At 44.4% G+C, this 17410-nt stretch overlaps 1 protein-coding gene across 2 annotated transcripts; it reads left to right on the top strand.

Annotated features, from left to right (window-relative positions):
- The first annotated feature begins 3124 nt into the window (after positions 1-3124).
- Positions 3125-16897, top strand: tbc1d16 (TBC1 domain family, member 16). Of its 2 annotated transcripts, XM_084678419.1 has the most exons (13): positions 3125-3299; positions 5468-5630; positions 6881-7189; positions 10149-10340; positions 10716-10863; positions 11260-11262; positions 11628-11792; positions 12369-12517; positions 14042-14176; positions 14778-14964; positions 15201-15380; positions 15640-15786; positions 16607-16897. In XM_084678419.1, exons 1-13 carry the CDS (start codon positions 3125-3127, stop codon positions 16895-16897), a joined length of 2244 nt encoding a protein of 747 aa, XP_084534545.1. The 2 variants fall into 2 exon arrangements, with proteins under 2 accessions (XP_084534545.1, XP_084534544.1); XM_084678418.1 differs by lacking the exon at positions 11260-11262.
- The last annotated feature ends 513 nt before the right edge of the window (positions 16898-17410 follow it).

Genomic DNA, 17410 nt, shown 5'->3' with positions numbered 1-17410 from the left:
AAGCAACACCAATATCAGCTCCGTTTTACAAATGGATGGGCGGAAAGGGCTGTAGTCTCGGGCGGGACAGAGGGTGAGGACGCAAGGCTGCAGTTGAGCAGAGGCTATGCATTCTCTGCCCGCACAGGTGTATTCCAGTGTTCAAATGGATCCGGTGGCTCCGGTATACATATGAAAACCGTATGGTTTTCCTCCGACAATGTGGAAACGTTTGTGTAAGATGAAGTTGGGGGTAGGGAACTGAATTGTAGCTATTGGAAAGCCGAGATCATAGACTGATATATGTATTATTCAGTTATGGTAGCGCTTATAATTCATGCTTGGGTTAATCTTAGCAAATGTCTGTGACCGGCTCACACAAAAAGTGCAGCGATAGTAAGAACACTGTCCAATCCTTGCCTGTCTAACGGATGTTGCTTGTCATACAGTATTGCTACATCTGATGTAGCACTGTCATCATGGCACACCTCTCTTGATAAGGCTACAATGTTACACGTAGTTTTGGCTTATGCTTTTCACACAGCTACTCATCATAGTATACCCTCTCCCGTATTTGATTTTACAATCTGACCAGTTTTCAAGCTTATACAGAAACGTCTATTAGTCTGAAAATGTTGTATGTTTACAGTTTATATTTCAGATATATGAACATCTATCAAGCATATGAACGTTTTTATTACTTAGTCTGTGAATGATGTAAGGCTTTTGAGTCATCCATCCAAAAGCGTGCTCATTAGATAGTCAGCCTTTTGGATAGCAAGTCCATGAGAGGCTCATTATTCAACGTTCTTTGTACAAGGGGTCAGCTCTGCTCTCTACAGTTGCAGTGTATGGGTGAACAGAGATAGGCAGTTCATTATTTAAACTTGTATTCAAATGTCAAGGAAACAGCTTTACTAACGTAGCCTTAGGGGTGGACACATGCACCCATTGAAAGGAAATTGAGACCCTGGAACTCATAGACGTCATTCCATACAGAGGGCTGCAACTGAAATAAACTGAATAGGAGTTATGTTTCACTAAAGAACATGGGAGTATCATACAGTCATTTCTTGTGTAGTTTGAGGCTGATCCAACTCAGAACACAAAAGCAGCAATAGTACCAACAAGTTGATTCTAAACCTCATAGGGCTTCAAAGATTCAATAGAATGTCCAACACTCTTGCCATAGTGTTACAAATGTTATTCTGGAAATTTCTGTTCTCCAGCAATCAGCCTGTGTCAGTGGTGCCAGTTTGGGGTGACAGAGGTGTTTTGGGGGCCACAGGCGCTACCCAGTCATTGGACAGAACAGTGTTGGGTCAGATGATTTAAATTGGGTTTGGTGCACACACTCTTAAGATGTTGACAGCTCTACAGAAATAACGTGTGAAAGACTGAGATAAATAATATTTGTGTGCATGCGAGCAAGAGAGAGAGAGTTGTGTAGTATCAATGGCATGGTTGCTGAATATAGTCATATCACACTGTCTGAGTTTAGCCCTGTTATCATGCATTCCAGAGTAACTAAAGGCACACTAGCATCAAATGCTGTTGCTGATGCTTAACACTGTTTCTCTGCTGTTGTGCTGTGTAGTGACCGATGTTATTATTATTTAAATGAGTTGTGGCTGACACTTGAAATGTGGTGTGATAGGTTCAAGCTTGTTTTACATGTGGATTAGCCTAGCCTGTGAATCTAATGGCCAACAGCATGCAGCTCTGCAATGCAAAAATAGCTTGGTTGGTAATTTTCTATAACAGTATTTATCAAAGATTATGTTGCATAGGTCTAGCACTACATGTGAATGAGAAAAATTACTATTGATTTCATTTTGCTCCTCGCCAATGGAACAGGTTGACTATAAAGAGCTGAAATAAAAAGCAGTGATTGTTTTCATGTTGATCTTTTTTGCACGTTGGCGAAACCCTCCCCTGTTCTTGTACGTAGATGCCTAAAATGTCTGAACTCCAGAATGGTTACATATCCTGTTTAAATCTCGTCAAACAGGAAGCATTCTCTCCTGTAAGTTTGAGATTTGCTGTAGTTTGGTCTGGTAGTCTATAGTTAATTCTGAGTTACCAATGCTGCTAGTAAAAGTAAAGTACCCTATGTGGATACACTTGGTCCAGACCTGGCAACATTTTACCCAGGAGGTAAAATGCTTCACTGGAGGAAGTGGCAGGCAGCTAAGTGAACCAGGGGAGGCAAACATTTCTCTACTCTACTGTGGAAGAAAAGGAGGAAGCATTCCACAGATTAAGGAGCTGTGAAAATGCAGTTGAGAGCATACTTTACCTTTGAGACAACTTTGCTGCATGGTATAGGGTCAGACAGGACACATATGTGCTCTACTTAGCAGCACAACTCTATGAATAACTGGGTTTTTCTGGCAGAACTGTGAGTATGGTTATTGTAAATGAACTATGAATGATCTTATGTTATTCTGTGAATAGACTAAAATGGCTTTCAGTGGTATTCTGACCTTTCAGTGGAGCCAGATTTTAAGCAACTCTAATCGAAAGAGTGAGACGCTTATTAAAAAGACTACCAGGATATACAGTGTGTGTGGGTGTGTGTGTGTGTGTGTAATCATCCTTGCATGGATGCTGACATCTGTAAACTCCTGATAGCAGCTAGGCATTTCACACAAGTGTGTATGCGTGTGTACACAAACCTCCTGTTTATTCAAGGTGGGACACACGCTTGATTCCACACAGCTACAGTACCCAGGCCAGTTGAGTATGTTTGTATAGCTGAAATGGTGGCCTTAGACACGGCACTGGAAAACACTAAATGCAGAAGAGTTACATTCCAGAAGGTCAGGTGAGGACACTGTGGTTTCTATTGAAGGTTCCATCTCAGAACTAACTGAATGGTTATGAGGATTAGTTATAAAATAATTTTCCATTTGGATTGAGTCCTGTAAGAATGTGTTGCCACACTTTTTGTGTATGTACTACGTGCTTATCATATCCTTCTCTGCCTCCTTATTTGTTCCCGCCATCTCCTTAAAAAGTATCTTCCTGTACTCTTCTTTCCCCATCCTCTCATCACTGACCCTCTTGTCTTCCCTTAACGTCCCTCTCCACCTCTCTCTCCCATCTCTCAGAGGATGGGCTCAGGCTCTCCCTGCTGGAGGGGATGTCTCTGGGTCGGCTCCTGCGGCGTGCCTCCTCCAAGGCCTCCGACCTCCTGACCTATAACCCCGGGTCGGGGGGCTCGCGCAGCGGCCTGGACGGAGAGATCATCTTCTCCAAGAACAATGTGTGTGTGCATCCCGCTGACCCCCTACCAGGCCTGGCTGAGCACCACCCAGGTACCTGCCCTGACCCTAAGATGTTTGTGTGTGTCTTTTCAATGGGCTGTTTAATGGGACAGGGCTTTGCATCCATCTTGATATGCCAGCTGATGTACTCTCTGTCTACATCTTGGTGAAGACATTTTTTTTTATCTCTAATTGACTTAACAACTTTTTGTCAGTAGCTTAGCCTATCGATTAAGGGGCCACTCGGAAGCATGTACGCTGTCTGCTTCATTTGATCTTGATAGGATAAGCATTCTGTAGCTAATAATTATCAATTAAAATTGATAATTGTATTTATCAATTAACTATTTATCAATTAAAATTACTTCAGCATAATAATGCACCTAAAATACAAACGTGAGCAAGGGCAGCAATCGCTATGCAATTTCGCTAGCAGGGGAAGAATAGCTTACAAACGAACATCATCAGTTAACTTAATTTAAAATAGCAAGAACTATAGACTTAATACAATAACAGCCTTAAATTAACTGACAACGTAAGTTATATGACTTAGCTCTACAGTTCTCAAGGACGCACAGACGCAATCTCAACTGCGCTGCTGATAGACGGCCTAAAATGTTGTACAGCCCTATTTATGATACCGTGGTGGCAGAAATTTAGCCGTGGCAGGCCGCCATGGAAAAATCAACATAGAGGAAACGCTGTTGTGCGGGAGACTCCCCGAACTTCCGGGAGACTTGGGACCTGACATCAAAGGTCCAGGGATTCATGAACACATAAGAACAAAGTTGAGTTCAAATGGAAAAAAAAGCAATTCCATTTAAAGGTAATTTACATGAACACATGTTCAGAACAAAATGAAATTCAAATGAAGAACAAATTGACTGCAATTCTCTTCGTAGATCTGGCATAACTTACCCCAGGCCCTTTGGCACAATTTACCCCAATCCCACGTTTTTGGGAAAAATGCATCATCCAGCAGTTTTGAGCTAAAATCATGCTAGCTGTATAGACTCATTGTTTAGCTTACCAAAGCACTAAAACATGTGTGAAATGTTTTCAAACTTGTCTATAACTGTTCAGACACAACAATCAAAAAACCTTGATCATAGAAATTTTACTTTGGAAGGCAAAAAACTGTTTTTTGAACTTAAATGTGTTTACCTCTCATGCAATGAGGCTCTCTTCTTCACAGGATGAGTAAAATGACTGAAAATGTGTGGTCCCATGACCAATTTCTTCTATGGTTCACTAGAAACAGGGGGTGGCACAACTTCCCCGCTGGCACAACTTACCCCACTCTTCCCTACAGACTTAGATATTGTAGGTGACAGATACTGTCAACAAATGAGTGTTGTTCAGTAACATATTTTTGAATAGTGACATTTTTACTGGTATTGGTACCGACAACTGAAATGTTGGTACCATAACAACACCAGTCCTAGCTATTCTTCTTCAACATCTGGCTTTCTCTTCTACCTACTGCTGAGCCATTTTCATTCACTTCTCTACTTAATCATCTGTCTCTCCCTCTTTTTTCACCTTTCCATCACCTGCTTTCCTCCATGTCTTTACAAATCCCCCACTCTGACACAATCATGTCTTCTATTCTCCCTCTTTTAACCCCCTCCTCTATTTTAAGTGAGAGAGGATGACCTTCTCTCAAACACCTTTTGAAATGCCTCCGCGCAACCTATCCACAATGAAACCACACTTCAAAATGCCCTTTAAATGCTTGGATAATGTTTTACTGTTTCTTCTTTTTCTTCTTTCAGTTTTACCTGATGTGTGCTATGTGGTACTGACATATACTGTACATAAGCTGTTATTCAAGGTTACATTAGTGTCTGTTCTTCTACCTCCTTTCTAAATGTCAGCAGTGTAAACAATTGTACATGATCCCAACCTTGTCTAGAATCTCAATCTCTTTTCAGAGTATTTGTTGTCACCTTTTTATGCACTTTTGTTGCATTCCTTTATGTATCTTTATGTGCTTGGATGTCTGTCAAACCTTACATAGCCACCATATGGACAATGGACACTTATATAGCAACAGAATATGTCTATGTACCTTCTAGTGTATACCAGTTTTTGTAGTGTTTCTTTTTCTGTCGAGATCCAGTTAGATATGTGTGTTATGTTATTGTGTTGTCAGGCCTGTTGAGATCTCAGGTTACATAGTGTGTGTGATGGTGTTCTTCTGTGTGCTCTCCCCTCAGGCTACTTGTGTGTTCATATGGAGAAGGACGAGAGCCTGGGCACCACTCTGATTCTCACCTGGGTGCCCAATTCCCGCATCCAGAGACAGGACGAGGAGGCCCTACGCTACATCACCCCCGAGAGCTCGCCCGTCCGCAGGAACGCCCACCGACGCCTGCGCAGGTAGCCCTCTGGCTGGTCTCCGGGTAGGGGGAAGTGGGTGGCTGTCACCACAGCAAATGAATCTGCGTCCGTAAAAAGAATTCCTGTGCTTCTTCTGACTTAATTAACTAATTTATTTCTACTGTCATTTAATGTAACTAATTGGATGTCAGAACAGCAGTCAGCGAACGTGGTAGTTTGGGGTCTGTTAGCTCATGCTTCATGTGGAGGTTAGGTTGAACTGTTAAACTATTAAATCAATTCATTGCTTCCTACAGAAAATGTCGCTGGAACTGTGGCAAGTCTTTGTAGAGTCTCAGGGGCCTATGGTGTGATATGTTTATTGCTTTGTTAGGATCTACTAGCCTGGCTGCCAGCCCAATTTAGCCCCGCCCACAAAAACATTTGGTCGGGAAGTTGGGTCTGGAGTTGTTTGGGAAAAAGTATGTCCGAACAGGAGCTGTTCTGACCAATCAAATTGTCAGGGCGGGCTTTATACAATGATGGACAGATGATCAACAGAAATGTAATCAACCACGTCATCAAAGAGCGCTTGGGTTGAATTTGTTTTTAACCAACATATTACGTTGGTGTGATTGGTTGTAGGTCCATCCAATTTAGCGAAGAGGCATTTTTTTCCGGGTTCAGTTGAAACACGCCCCATACTTATAACCCAACGGAGCGGTTTCAGACTCATAGTCTGACTAGAATTATGAGTATGACAACGTCAGGCTAAGGATCTACCTCTCTCTCCAGTCTTTTGCTCCCTCTAGTGGCCTCTGGGGGGGAAACAGTGTACATCTATCTCAAATGGAGGGTCAGAATTTTGACAGAATGTTCCACCCTATTAAAAAAACTGCTAATCTGACTGCCATCCCCACTTTTGATGAATATTTTTTATTTAACGGCTGCATCCTCAGTTATTAATAAAAGATCTCCCACCCACATTTGAAAACAACCCTGGTCAAATGTCACCAGGGTTTACGTGAGGAGCTGCAGCAATGTGAGGTTACTTGGTGGGACCAACAGTAAACAAGTGGGACTATCGGACCAAGCATGCATGCTTGTAACAAATGCATGAATCAGGAGAGTTTCTGTCCTCTAAATGATATTCCATTGGTCGCAGCTGACATGCCGTTAGGGTGCGACAGCCCGTCATAGCTCCTGGTTTGTTAATGCATGGTCTTGTATATGAGATAAATGTATATGAGATCCAATGCAACAAATCAAAGGTTTGTTATTCTCATTAATGCCCACCCATCTATTAACAGGCCCCACTCTCGACCCCCACCTGCCCAAGAGGAAGAGGATGAGGATACGAGGACCACTGGTCCCCAGAGCTGCGAGAACCAGACCTTGGCCGGGGAGGCTGGCTCGGAGCCTGGCCTTCCCCAGCAACTGCAGCCCCAGCCTGGGGAGGAGGGAGACGAGGGCTCCTGTGAGCTCTCAGCGGACGAGGTGAGCCGTGACAGCAACATGGGCTCAGACTCTGACACGTTCTCCTCGCCCTTCTGCCTGTCGCCAGTCAGCGAGGCCCTCTGCGAAAGCAGTAGCTCTGTCTTTCTGGATAACGAGAACAGGTGAGGTGTTTGTGTGCATGTGTTTTTGTCTTTGTGTGTTTTACAACTGCTTGCTCCAAATTGTGGTATCCAACTGAGGATACCACAATATTTGTTATGTTAATATGGATAAAAGATTTCCAATGGGATTGTAGCTGAGTTAAATAGTGATGAAATTACTGCAATTGTGTATGTGTATGCACAATCTTGAATAAGATGTAAACAAACTGTTGCCAGTTTCTCAAATGACTAGTACCACCATTTAAACTAGATTGTAGTTCTCCAAAGGTACCACAAGGGGGAGCCACAAGAAAACAAATAAAGCTCTGTGATGTGGATGTTCACAAAAAAAGTTATGAAAGCAGATATGAAACAGTAATTGGGTTAATGGTGAGTATATGAGTTGCGTATTATCGCAGTGTGTCCAATGAATGACGTTGTCAGTGGTCCTATAAAATATATCATGGACAAATGGGAATTTAACCCACAACCTGGGTGTTGCAAAACAATATACTCCAATAACTAAACCATCTGGACAACTATCAAGTTTGTTTCAGGCCTAGTGGCCATTTTTCTTTTATGATTCCCTCAGAGGACAATTTACAGAGTTATTTGGCCAGAAGCGCAGCCCAAATTGCGTGCTTGTGTGTGTTTAAGTGCAGCGCAAGTATGTGACTTGGCAGCTGTCTCTTGCACTGCCTCTAACCTTTATTTTATCCCTTTACTACTCAATCCCTTTCTCATTATTGTTCTCAACCCACTCTCTCACGATTCACTCTACCCACCACTCTCTCTCTCTCTTTTCCTCTCACAGTATCTCACACACACCCTCTTTCCCCTCTTGTCTCTTTCGCCCTCTCTCTCCCACTTGTTTTATCGCTCACACTTCATATTCTGCCTCCACCTGATGATAGTGCACACTATGAGGCCAGTTTGTTTCATTGCTGCTTGGAAGCACAGTGAAAGGTGCCATTATGTCTCTAATGGTCTTGTGGCAAAAATGGAATGTGGTCCACAATTTATCTTCCTGTCTGTCCTGCCTGCTGGGCCTGGAAGAATAATTGTAAACCTTTCTCTCCATCACTCCATTTCTCTGTTCGCTCTTGTCTTCCTCCTACATCCCACCCTTTACTTGTGTCTCCTCTTTTTCCTCTCGTCCCCTTTCTCTCCAGTCCCTCCCTCCCTCTGTGTTAACAGCTCTTTGATTCCTCCTGCTCCTTCGGTTGTAGCACTGGGCTGAATGTCAGCTCCCCGGATTAAAGGAATGAAGAGGGCTGCAGCAGCCAAGCCCTCTGGAACTTTCTCCCAGCTTTAATTGACTCTGTTAAGGGGCCTGGAACTGGAAACATGTCACTTGGAATCATTCAAAGAGAAAGAATATGTGTGTGTTTGAGAGAGTACTGTAAAAGAAAGAACGAAAGAAAGCAGAGCTTTCTGTGTGTGTGTGAGAGAGGGCAAGAAAGAAAAAAGAGAGAGAGAGGGGTAGAGAAAGAGAGAGAAGAGTAAAAATTAAGTGTGTGGTTTGAATGCAAGTAGCCTTTCACCCTTTGAAAATGGTTCTGCAGCGTATTTCAGACATTTTTTGACTGCACTACATTAAGTATGCAAACTGGTGAATCCCAAACCATACCCACTATTGTTGTCAGAACCTCTTCCATCCTCTCCCACTTCTCCACAAGATTGAGGCAAGGGGGATTGGGGATATCTGGAGGCTGGAAGCCCTGGTTCTCAGGGTGATACCACAGCTTTCTCCCCAGGATAGATTGTCTCTGATATTGGGAGTGGAACATGCATGGGCACCCTGGTCTCACTCGGTCCCCATTCGAGGGAGATGTATCACAAGATGGTGTTTTCGTAAACGTTTCTGTGGACTTTGGAATAACATATAGCAGACTCTTAGCAGGAACTTTTTTATTTGGCAGAGCTGGTTCTTTATGTCACTGAAAACCAAACTTTACAGGCCCTCTTTTAATCATGTTATGGCTGCTCTTTGCATTGTGGGGCTGGGTAATTGCATTAGTGGAACCACATAGCGTTTAAATGATCAGTAATGGTCAGTAAATAATTGAGTTATAATAATAACTAAATACCTGAGTAAGCTCTCTTCTCTGACTAGGCTAGCTTTCCTGAGTTTTAACCAGATTATGATACATCACTTGATCTAGCTCCTGAGTTGGCTTTCAGTATCCTTTTCCACATAAACCTCTTTGTGGTGTGATGCATTGAATGTGGATGGTAAATAAGCAGACCCAGAGGAAATCCTGAAGTCTCCATCGATTAGGGTTATTATTCTCCAATACATTACAAAGGTAAATGATAAGGTCAGAAATAATTGATTTAGTGTGCAATTGATCTGGTCTGTCTCTTTCTCATGGGGCCCATGTTCAATGTGTTTTCATTGTATAGTTCAGAGCATTGAAAACAAGTCGTGGTAAGGATTAACAATGTCATTTTGCAGTCTTTGAGACAGCTGCTTTTGCGAGTTGTTTATGACTTCCTATCCAAGAGCGTATTTCTATGTCACAGAGTTTCTCAGAGCTAGCTGCAGTCGTGTCTGAGGGTGTGTTGTGGTCGTTAGCTATGGTTGATGGAATCCCTCACCCATTTTGTGTGTATGTGTGTGTGCCCTGCTGCATTAGAGGACTGAGCTCAGGTTTCAGTACTGGGAAAACATGTTTTCCGTGGGTGAACGACAGTAGAAATTGGGCAGCAGACAGCGTGATTTGTGTGTATGTGTCTCCCTCTGTCATAATATCCTACATGCATTCCTTCCATTCTCCATCCCCTGTTCCAAGACGTCTGGGTGCACCGCAGGAGTGTAAGGTTTCAACTAAAAACTTATCCTATGTCAGATTTGTGTTTTCTCCAACAGGTGTAAAGAGGTTATGAATGGTAATCTTCATAACAAAAACAGTAATCTGTTTTGGGAGTTGAACCTCAAACTGCAGTAATCTCAAATCTATTTCCCCTGTTTTCCCAGGGAGCTCGGTGATGAGTCTATGACGCACTCTGCCAGCTCCGCCTCCAGCCTTGACAGCCATGCCCCCTCTGAGAGCGGCCAATCACAGGGTGTGCGGTGGGAGGAGCAGCAGAAGGTGCTGGCGTTGGAGCAGCTGTGCGGGGTGTTTAGGGTGGACCTGGGCCACATGAGGTCACTGCGCCTCTTCTTCAGGTCAGAGAGGGGTCATGTCGGAATCATGTTGTTTTAGTACTCCATGACTTCACATTCATATTGGAGGGTGAGAACCACAAGTTACACTTCAAATCAACATTTATTTGTATAGCCCTTTTTACACACAAGCATGTCACAGAGGGCTTCACATACGCTCATAGAAGTGCCCTTCAACCAACCTAAACCCTCAGGAAAGACACATTAAACCAAATAAGTTAATCCGGGAAAACAGTCATGGGGTAGTGACTTGTGTTTTAACCTCCTTAACGCAAACATAGTGGTAGACCTATATCAACCAGGACTCCCTACTAATGCAGCAGCATAATTTTTTATCAATCACTTTGCCAAATATCTGACCATCAATTTTGGTTGCAGTGACGAGGCGTGCACCAGTGGTCAGCTGGTGATTGCTAGCAGAGAAAGCCAGTACAAGATCCTCCACTTTCACCACGCTGGGCTAGACAAGCTTGCGGAGGTCTTCCAGCAGTGGAAATGCTGCAGAGAGACCCAGCTCAAAGACCAGGTGGGATTAACACCAGTCCAGAACATTCCCTAGGCCGGAACGACCTAGCCCATATTGGCTAGTAAGTCCAAAGAGACTTACCTGTTTATATATAAATATAACCAACCAATAAAACCAGAATGAGCCTGAAACATGCATTTCTTAGACTACTGCAAATAGCCAAATTACATACCGTATTTCTTCGAATAAACGCCGCCCTCGAATAAACGCCGCACCAAAAATGAACGTTGTGTAATAAACGCCGCCCTCAAATAAAAGCAGAAATAGATTTGCAGGAGCCGAAAAAGTGTTAGTCAAAAATAATTAGCATAATACAACACTTTTTACGGATGCAAAACTATTTCTGCACCTGCTAATCTTGTTCTGCTCCTGCAAATCTTTTTCTGCTCCTGAGAGCAGGTGGAGACGATCTGGATAGGTAGTTAAGATAAGTGGAACGTATATACTTTAGCGAACACTTCATCAAAGCTAAGCACAAGTAAAATTAAACAAGTATATTAACGCCGCCCTCGAATAAGCGCCGCCTTCGAATACACGGCACACCAAAAATGAATGTTATTTAATAAACGCTGCAGCGTTTATTTGAATAAATACGGTATATAGGGTCATTAAAACCAGAATGAACCTCAAACATGCATTTCCTCTACTACAACAAATGTCAGCTGGATATCTCAGAGATGGGACTGAGGACTCTCCCAACATCATCTCAGTGGGTCAGGTCTATGAGTACGTCAGACGCATCATCTCTCTCTCTTTCCTCCCAGGTGGCGGATGAAAAGTCGTGCATGCAGTTCTCCATCCGGAGGCTCACCCTGCCCTCGGCAGAGACCCACCCTGAAGAGAGGCTGTACCGCAGGCTTGACGTCACCACCTGGCTCCGGCACCTCAACCACAGCGGGCAGGTGGAGGAGGAGTACAAGCTGCGCAAGGTGTGTGTGTGTGTGTGTGTATGCAATTGGGGGGGGGGGATTGTGGAGGGGGGAGGTGTAAAAAGTTCTTCATACCTAAATCTACTATAATTATACACACATATGTTTTTATAAATGAGCCAAAGTACTTTTTTCCCCACTATCAGACATGCTGTCTTAGGGTGTTTGTTTTAAACTGAGGGTTTTGGTCACAATACATGGAAATACTAGTGAGTCAGTAGAACAGTAATGACTCACTAATCTTTTATCACGCTATGTAAATGACTTGTCAGCAGTAAGATCAAACTCCAGTGAGATGGAGACACAGTGAACAAGCCCAGGGGAAGCAGCTTCTGACTGGACATGAACGCCACACATGCTCAGACTATGAGAGCTTAAGTTTCACATTGATGCACATCTCCGGCACCCTTACACAGCGTGTGGCTAGCAGGCAGTGCGCGGTGCAGTTTCTACTTTAGCATGGCCATAAGATAATCTGGATTGTAAAAGCATTTGTTGACTGCAGAGTAGCCTGTTAGCCGTTAGCAATACCCAGGCTTACAGTACTCTGTGTGACCTCCCCACCTCGCCCACCAGGCTATCTTCTTTGGGGGAATCGACCCATCCATCCGAGGGGAAGTGTGGCCCTTCCTACTCCAGTACTACAGCTGTGACTCCACCTCCCAGGAGAGGGAGGCCTGGAGGCTACAGAAACGCTCCAACTACCATGACATCCAGCAGAGGAGGTGGGTCTGGACAGGACCTGTGTGTGTGTGTGTGCGTGTGCGTGGGCATGTGCGTTAATCAGGGCTCCAAGCATCTCAAAGCTACATGGACACGCATGCGTGCACACACACACACACACACAGGGACCTCTTGTGGGTTCGCGTTGCAGCTATAGAGCAGTCAGTAGGTACAATTACAGAAGTGTTAAGGGAAAGTGTGAATCCAAGGGCCCATTAGGAGAGAGGATGTCAATGCTGATCAAATCTTATCCTTGTGTCAAACACAATAGACGGAGAGCAGTGCTCAATGTACTTGTGTAAAACACACGCACGGACACAGACCTGTTACCTTCTTTCACTAAAAGTGTGTGCGCTTGTGTGTGTGTGTGTGTAGTGCCAAGCACATTTTGCTGGTGTGTGTGTGAGTGAATTAATATAGTAATTGGAAAGATTTCACCAGTATGGCACATTAACCTTTCGAATATGCTGGAAAGCCAGTTAATAGGAGCACAATGCCGATGTGGTCTATTATTGGAACACTTGACTCTCATAGCTACGGCAGATCATTATGGGATGGGGCTGGGTCTCAATAGGCAGGATCAGACCCCCCTTCTCTCTGCCACCACACTGAGTCAAGACAATGGGAAAGAGATGAGAGCCAATTTGTAGATTGTTGAGATGCACCCTTTTTTTCCTGCCTAGTTCCACCGTGATAGTAGAGGTGGCGCTATTTTTCACAATCCATGAAAATGATTAGAGATCAGCTGCATGGTTGAACAACTCAATACCTTGTTAATTTTTTTCAAACCATTTTTATTCGTTTTGTTTCAGGTCAGGCTATAGTTATGATATAGTCTGTGAATAGTGACTGTTTTACTGATATTGGAAATAAGAAAGCAACAAGTGATGGTTAGAGATTCAGGCAGTAAGCTTCAGGACTACAGGAGAGGAAGGAAGCAAGGGATTATGGAGATAAATAGTGAAATGGAGAAAAGGAATGAGAAGTATAGCATTTTTAAGGGTGTGGCAATGAGAAAGATGGAAAGAAAAAAACAGGGAATGAGTTGGAAAGAGAAGAGATGAAGGGGGGATGATTAGAGAGAGAGGGAGAGGAAACGCCCTACAGAGACTAGGAGACAGCCAGCCATGCCCACAGAAGTAAACAGTTGCGTGTAGTTGCATCAGGCTGTGGTGTTATTGTTCCTGACGGGGCCTGCATGGAAAACAAACAGTGTTAATTAAATCCCCTCTGCTTGTTAAGGTTGCACACAGCTCCCCACTAACACACAGGTGCGCGTGTGTTTGAAATGTGTGTACGATCAGGTGTGCGTGTTTGAGTATGTTAAGCTGTGTGTCTGTTTGCTGGAGGTGTGCGCATGTATGTTTCAAAGTTAAGTCATAATACATTTCTGATGTTCCTTTTAAACCTCCTTATTTTTTTATAATGTAATACACAGATTGTTTTCCAAACCATTTGAAGAGATTAGGACTAAAGCCCAGCAACATCATTTGACCTTTATTTTCAACCCCCATATTGGTTTCCAGGTTGTCTATGAGCCCAGAGGAGCACAGTGACTTCTGGAGGAAGGTCCAGTTCACAGTGGACAAAGACGTAGTGAGAACCGATCGTAGCAACCTCTTCTTCAGGGGAGAGAACAACCCCAACGTGGAAAGCATGAGGTCAGGACAACACTCCTCTCCTTCCTCTCTCCTTTTCCTTTCTTCACATTACTGTCCTTCTCTGACCTCTCTGTTTCTTCTCTGCCCACTTCCTCATCCTTTATCTCCATCCCTATTTCACCATCTGTCCTCCCTCCCTTTCTTTCCCTCAACCCACCCTTATCATAACCATCCCATAGCTCACTGCACAGACGCAAACTCGTTCACTCGTATTTTTTCTTCCAAATTTCGAGCCCTCTGGGAGCAGCAAATGAGTTTCATGCTTTATTGACTCTAGCAAAGCTGTTTGAGCACTTCTGATGCATGCTCATAGCTAATAGCTTTCTAAATGAGTAGCTGGAGGATTTAAAGAACATGCTGTTAGTTAAGTATTAACCATCGGCACTAGCTTGCAGCATTTTTTTCAGGTGCTTATTGAGGCCATAGAGTGTTTCAGTGTCACCATGAAGACATTTATTAGCATTTTCTAAACGTAAGAGATGCTCATAGTACATTCTGCAGCTTCTCTGGAACAGATTTAAACTCACAGTGGCCACATGGCAGTGACTATGAGTGAGGTTCTATGTAGAGTGAGTGAGTGGTCCCCTGGGTGCTCCCCCAGGCGTATCCTGCTGAACTACGCGGTGCTGAACCCAGACATGGGCTACTGTCAGGGCATGTCCGACCTGGTGGCCCCCCTGCTGACGGAGGTCCAGGATGAGAGCGACACCTTCTGGTGTTTCGTGGGCCTGATGGAGAACACCATCTTCATCAGTTCACCCCGTGATGAGGACATGGAGAGGCAGCTGGTGAGGGGGAGGGAGGGAAGGGGGGAAGGATGGAGGGAGTGGGAGAAAGGGAGAGCGAGACAGAAAGGGAGGGAGGGAGAAAGGGAGAGGGAGACAGAAAGGGAGGGAGGGAGAAAGGGAGAGATGAAGGGAAAGAGAGCGGGAGCGAGGGAAGGGAGGGAGAAAGGCAGAGAGTGGGGGAGAAATGGAGGGAGCGAGACTTCTCTCTGCGTCTTAACCTTTTCCCATCCCCCTAGATGTACCTGAGGGAGCTCCTGCGTGTGATGCTGCCCCGGTTCCACCAGCACCTGACCAGGTTGGGGGAGGACGGCCTGCAGCTGCTCTTCTGCCACCGCTGGATCCTGCTCTGCTTCAAACGAGAGTTCCCCGACACTGAGGCCCTGCACATGTGGGAGGCCTGCTGGGCTCACTACCAGGTGCGACACACACTCACACACCACTAGCAGGAATGCCATGCGGTCACACATCACTACCAGGTACGACACATCCCCCTACCAGGAACGCCATAAACTCTAGACTCAGTCCAAGCTGGGTAAAACAGCTTTCACATTATGGAAGAGGTTACCATAACCTTCATAGAAACCTTCTGTAGCGAGGTTCTACTCAAAGGGCAGGTTGACATTGACGATGAAAGTAATATTTCAGGATGATGCTCCCTCACTCTCACCCACACAGACAGACTACTTCCACCTGTTCCTCTGCGTGGCCATCATTGTGCTGTACGGGGAGGACGTGACTGAACAGCAGCTAGCTACAGACCAAATGCTGCTGCACTTCAGCAACCTGTCCATGCACATGAATGGGGACCTGGTGCTGCGCAAGGTTAGCATGTTACCATGACGTCATGCTACGTTATTGTGGATGTGTATTCATTGATTGGAAAAAGTCTACATTGTTTACTCACTTTAATGTCCTGTCTAATGTATTTTTATTTTATATTCTACACATAAAAACTTGAACAACATCTGGGCTGATTTAACACCCATTTCAAGAAAATATTGGATGGCATGTTATCATCTCTTACTAGTATGCTACAGTCAGATTCAATAGACAGTGTACTTTCACTCTGCTGCTCAGCCCCTCTGAGGCCTTGAGATACTTAATGGTATCCTGTCATCCCCAGGATTTATGAGTCGCTGCATTGGTAGTGTGCCTGTGTCTCCTCTTCATGTTTATGGATGGTGCATTACTGCAGCTAGCCAGGGCTGCGGCCCCTAACAGAGCTGGGTGGGCCCACTTTAGTATGCAGGTGCTCCACTAGCAGAGACTTTGGCAGAACCACTGTGTGAATGGATACCACTCAAACCATTTGAAGTGAAAGCTTTACACCTGAAATTTATAATGGGCTCAGCGACTATTGGTTTACCCAAATGCTATTTAAATATGCAAGTGATATGGTAAGTTGTTTTGCATGGACAACGTAAGCTGAGTTTTTTTTTCTTTTTTTTCTAACAGACGATTGATATCTGTTCAATTCTCCTCGGTTATTCTCTTCAATCCATCCACCATTTATTTAATCCAATTCAAAAAAAAAAAAGTATTTTCTCTCTGCCTCTGCATTTTGCTTTTGTACTCTCTATTTACCTTTCTTCTCATCCCTCTGAATTTCCTTCTCACACATTACTTCCCTCTCTCTCCTCAGGCTCGCAGTCTGCTTTACCAGTTCCGTCTTCTACCCAGAATCCCTTGCAGCCTCCATGACCTGTGTAAGCTGTGCGGTCCAGGGATGTGGGACAGTCGCTACGTTCCTTCCGTGGAATGTTCTGGTGAGCATCCAGACTCCCAGAGCTGCCCCTATGGAGGCACCTCTACCCCCCAACCCTCCCCGTCCCCCACTCCCTTTCCCTCACCCAACCCCACCACCATCCTGCCCCTTGAAGGTAAGAGGGGTTCCAAGACCCGAGACATCTTCACCTTCCGCAAGCAATCTTGAGGGTCTCAGAGTCGACCAGCGCTATAATGTGATGAGCCCATCTGGAGTTGCAATAATGCTGTTCCACCACTAGGATTCCTGACATATCAGCTCACCCTCCCATAATTGCAACCTCCAAGCTAGTAAGGGACTGTCACTTCTGTTTGCTGTGACATTGAACACTGCCTTTCTATGAATGTTTCATTAACATTCAGTACCATCGTCTCAAATGGCACTACAGTCCATGAAGAAGTGTTGTCTACTTTGCTGTTGGAGGAGAATGGACAATCTAGCGTTTGTCTGTCACAGTTTCAGAGTTCACTTTTAAGTCTGAATGGTTGTGGCCCAGTGGTGTCACTGGGCAGGCCTGGTTAAAGGACTCAAAACAGACTGAGAGTTATAAAGTCTGAGATGCATTGGTCCAACTTGAACTGGACTGGAATTGGACTTGAAACTGTTCAATGGAATGTTTTGAGTGAATTGTCCCAATGTATGTGTGTATCTCGAAACTCAGAGCAGAGCTTTAGTTGCTCT

The sequence above is a fragment of the Hypomesus nipponensis genome, chromosome 17 (genome assembly GCF_054491055.1).
Source record: "Hypomesus nipponensis isolate SF chromosome 17, ASM5449105v1, whole genome shotgun sequence".
NCBI classification, from domain to species: Eukaryota; Metazoa; Chordata; class Actinopteri; order Osmeriformes; family Osmeridae; genus Hypomesus; species Hypomesus nipponensis.
This window is presented reverse-complemented; position numbering and strand designations above follow the sequence as displayed.

What these genes read in the sequence shown, in the direction of transcription:
- tbc1d16 (XM_084678419.1), top strand. Translation starts at nt 3,125, where the DNA reads ATGTCTCTGGGTCGGCTCCTGCGGCGTGCCTCCTCCAAGGCCTCCGAC. An exon ending in TTTCTGGATAACGAGAACAG is followed by an intron (nt 7,190 to 10,148) that starts GTGAGGTGTTTG and finishes CTGTTTTCCCAG; the next exon opens with GGAGCTCGGTGATGAGTCTA. An exon ending in GGGACCTGGTGCTGCGCAAG is followed by an intron (nt 15,787 to 16,606) that starts GTTAGCATGTTA and finishes CTCTCTCCTCAG; the next exon opens with GCTCGCAGTCTGCTTTACCA.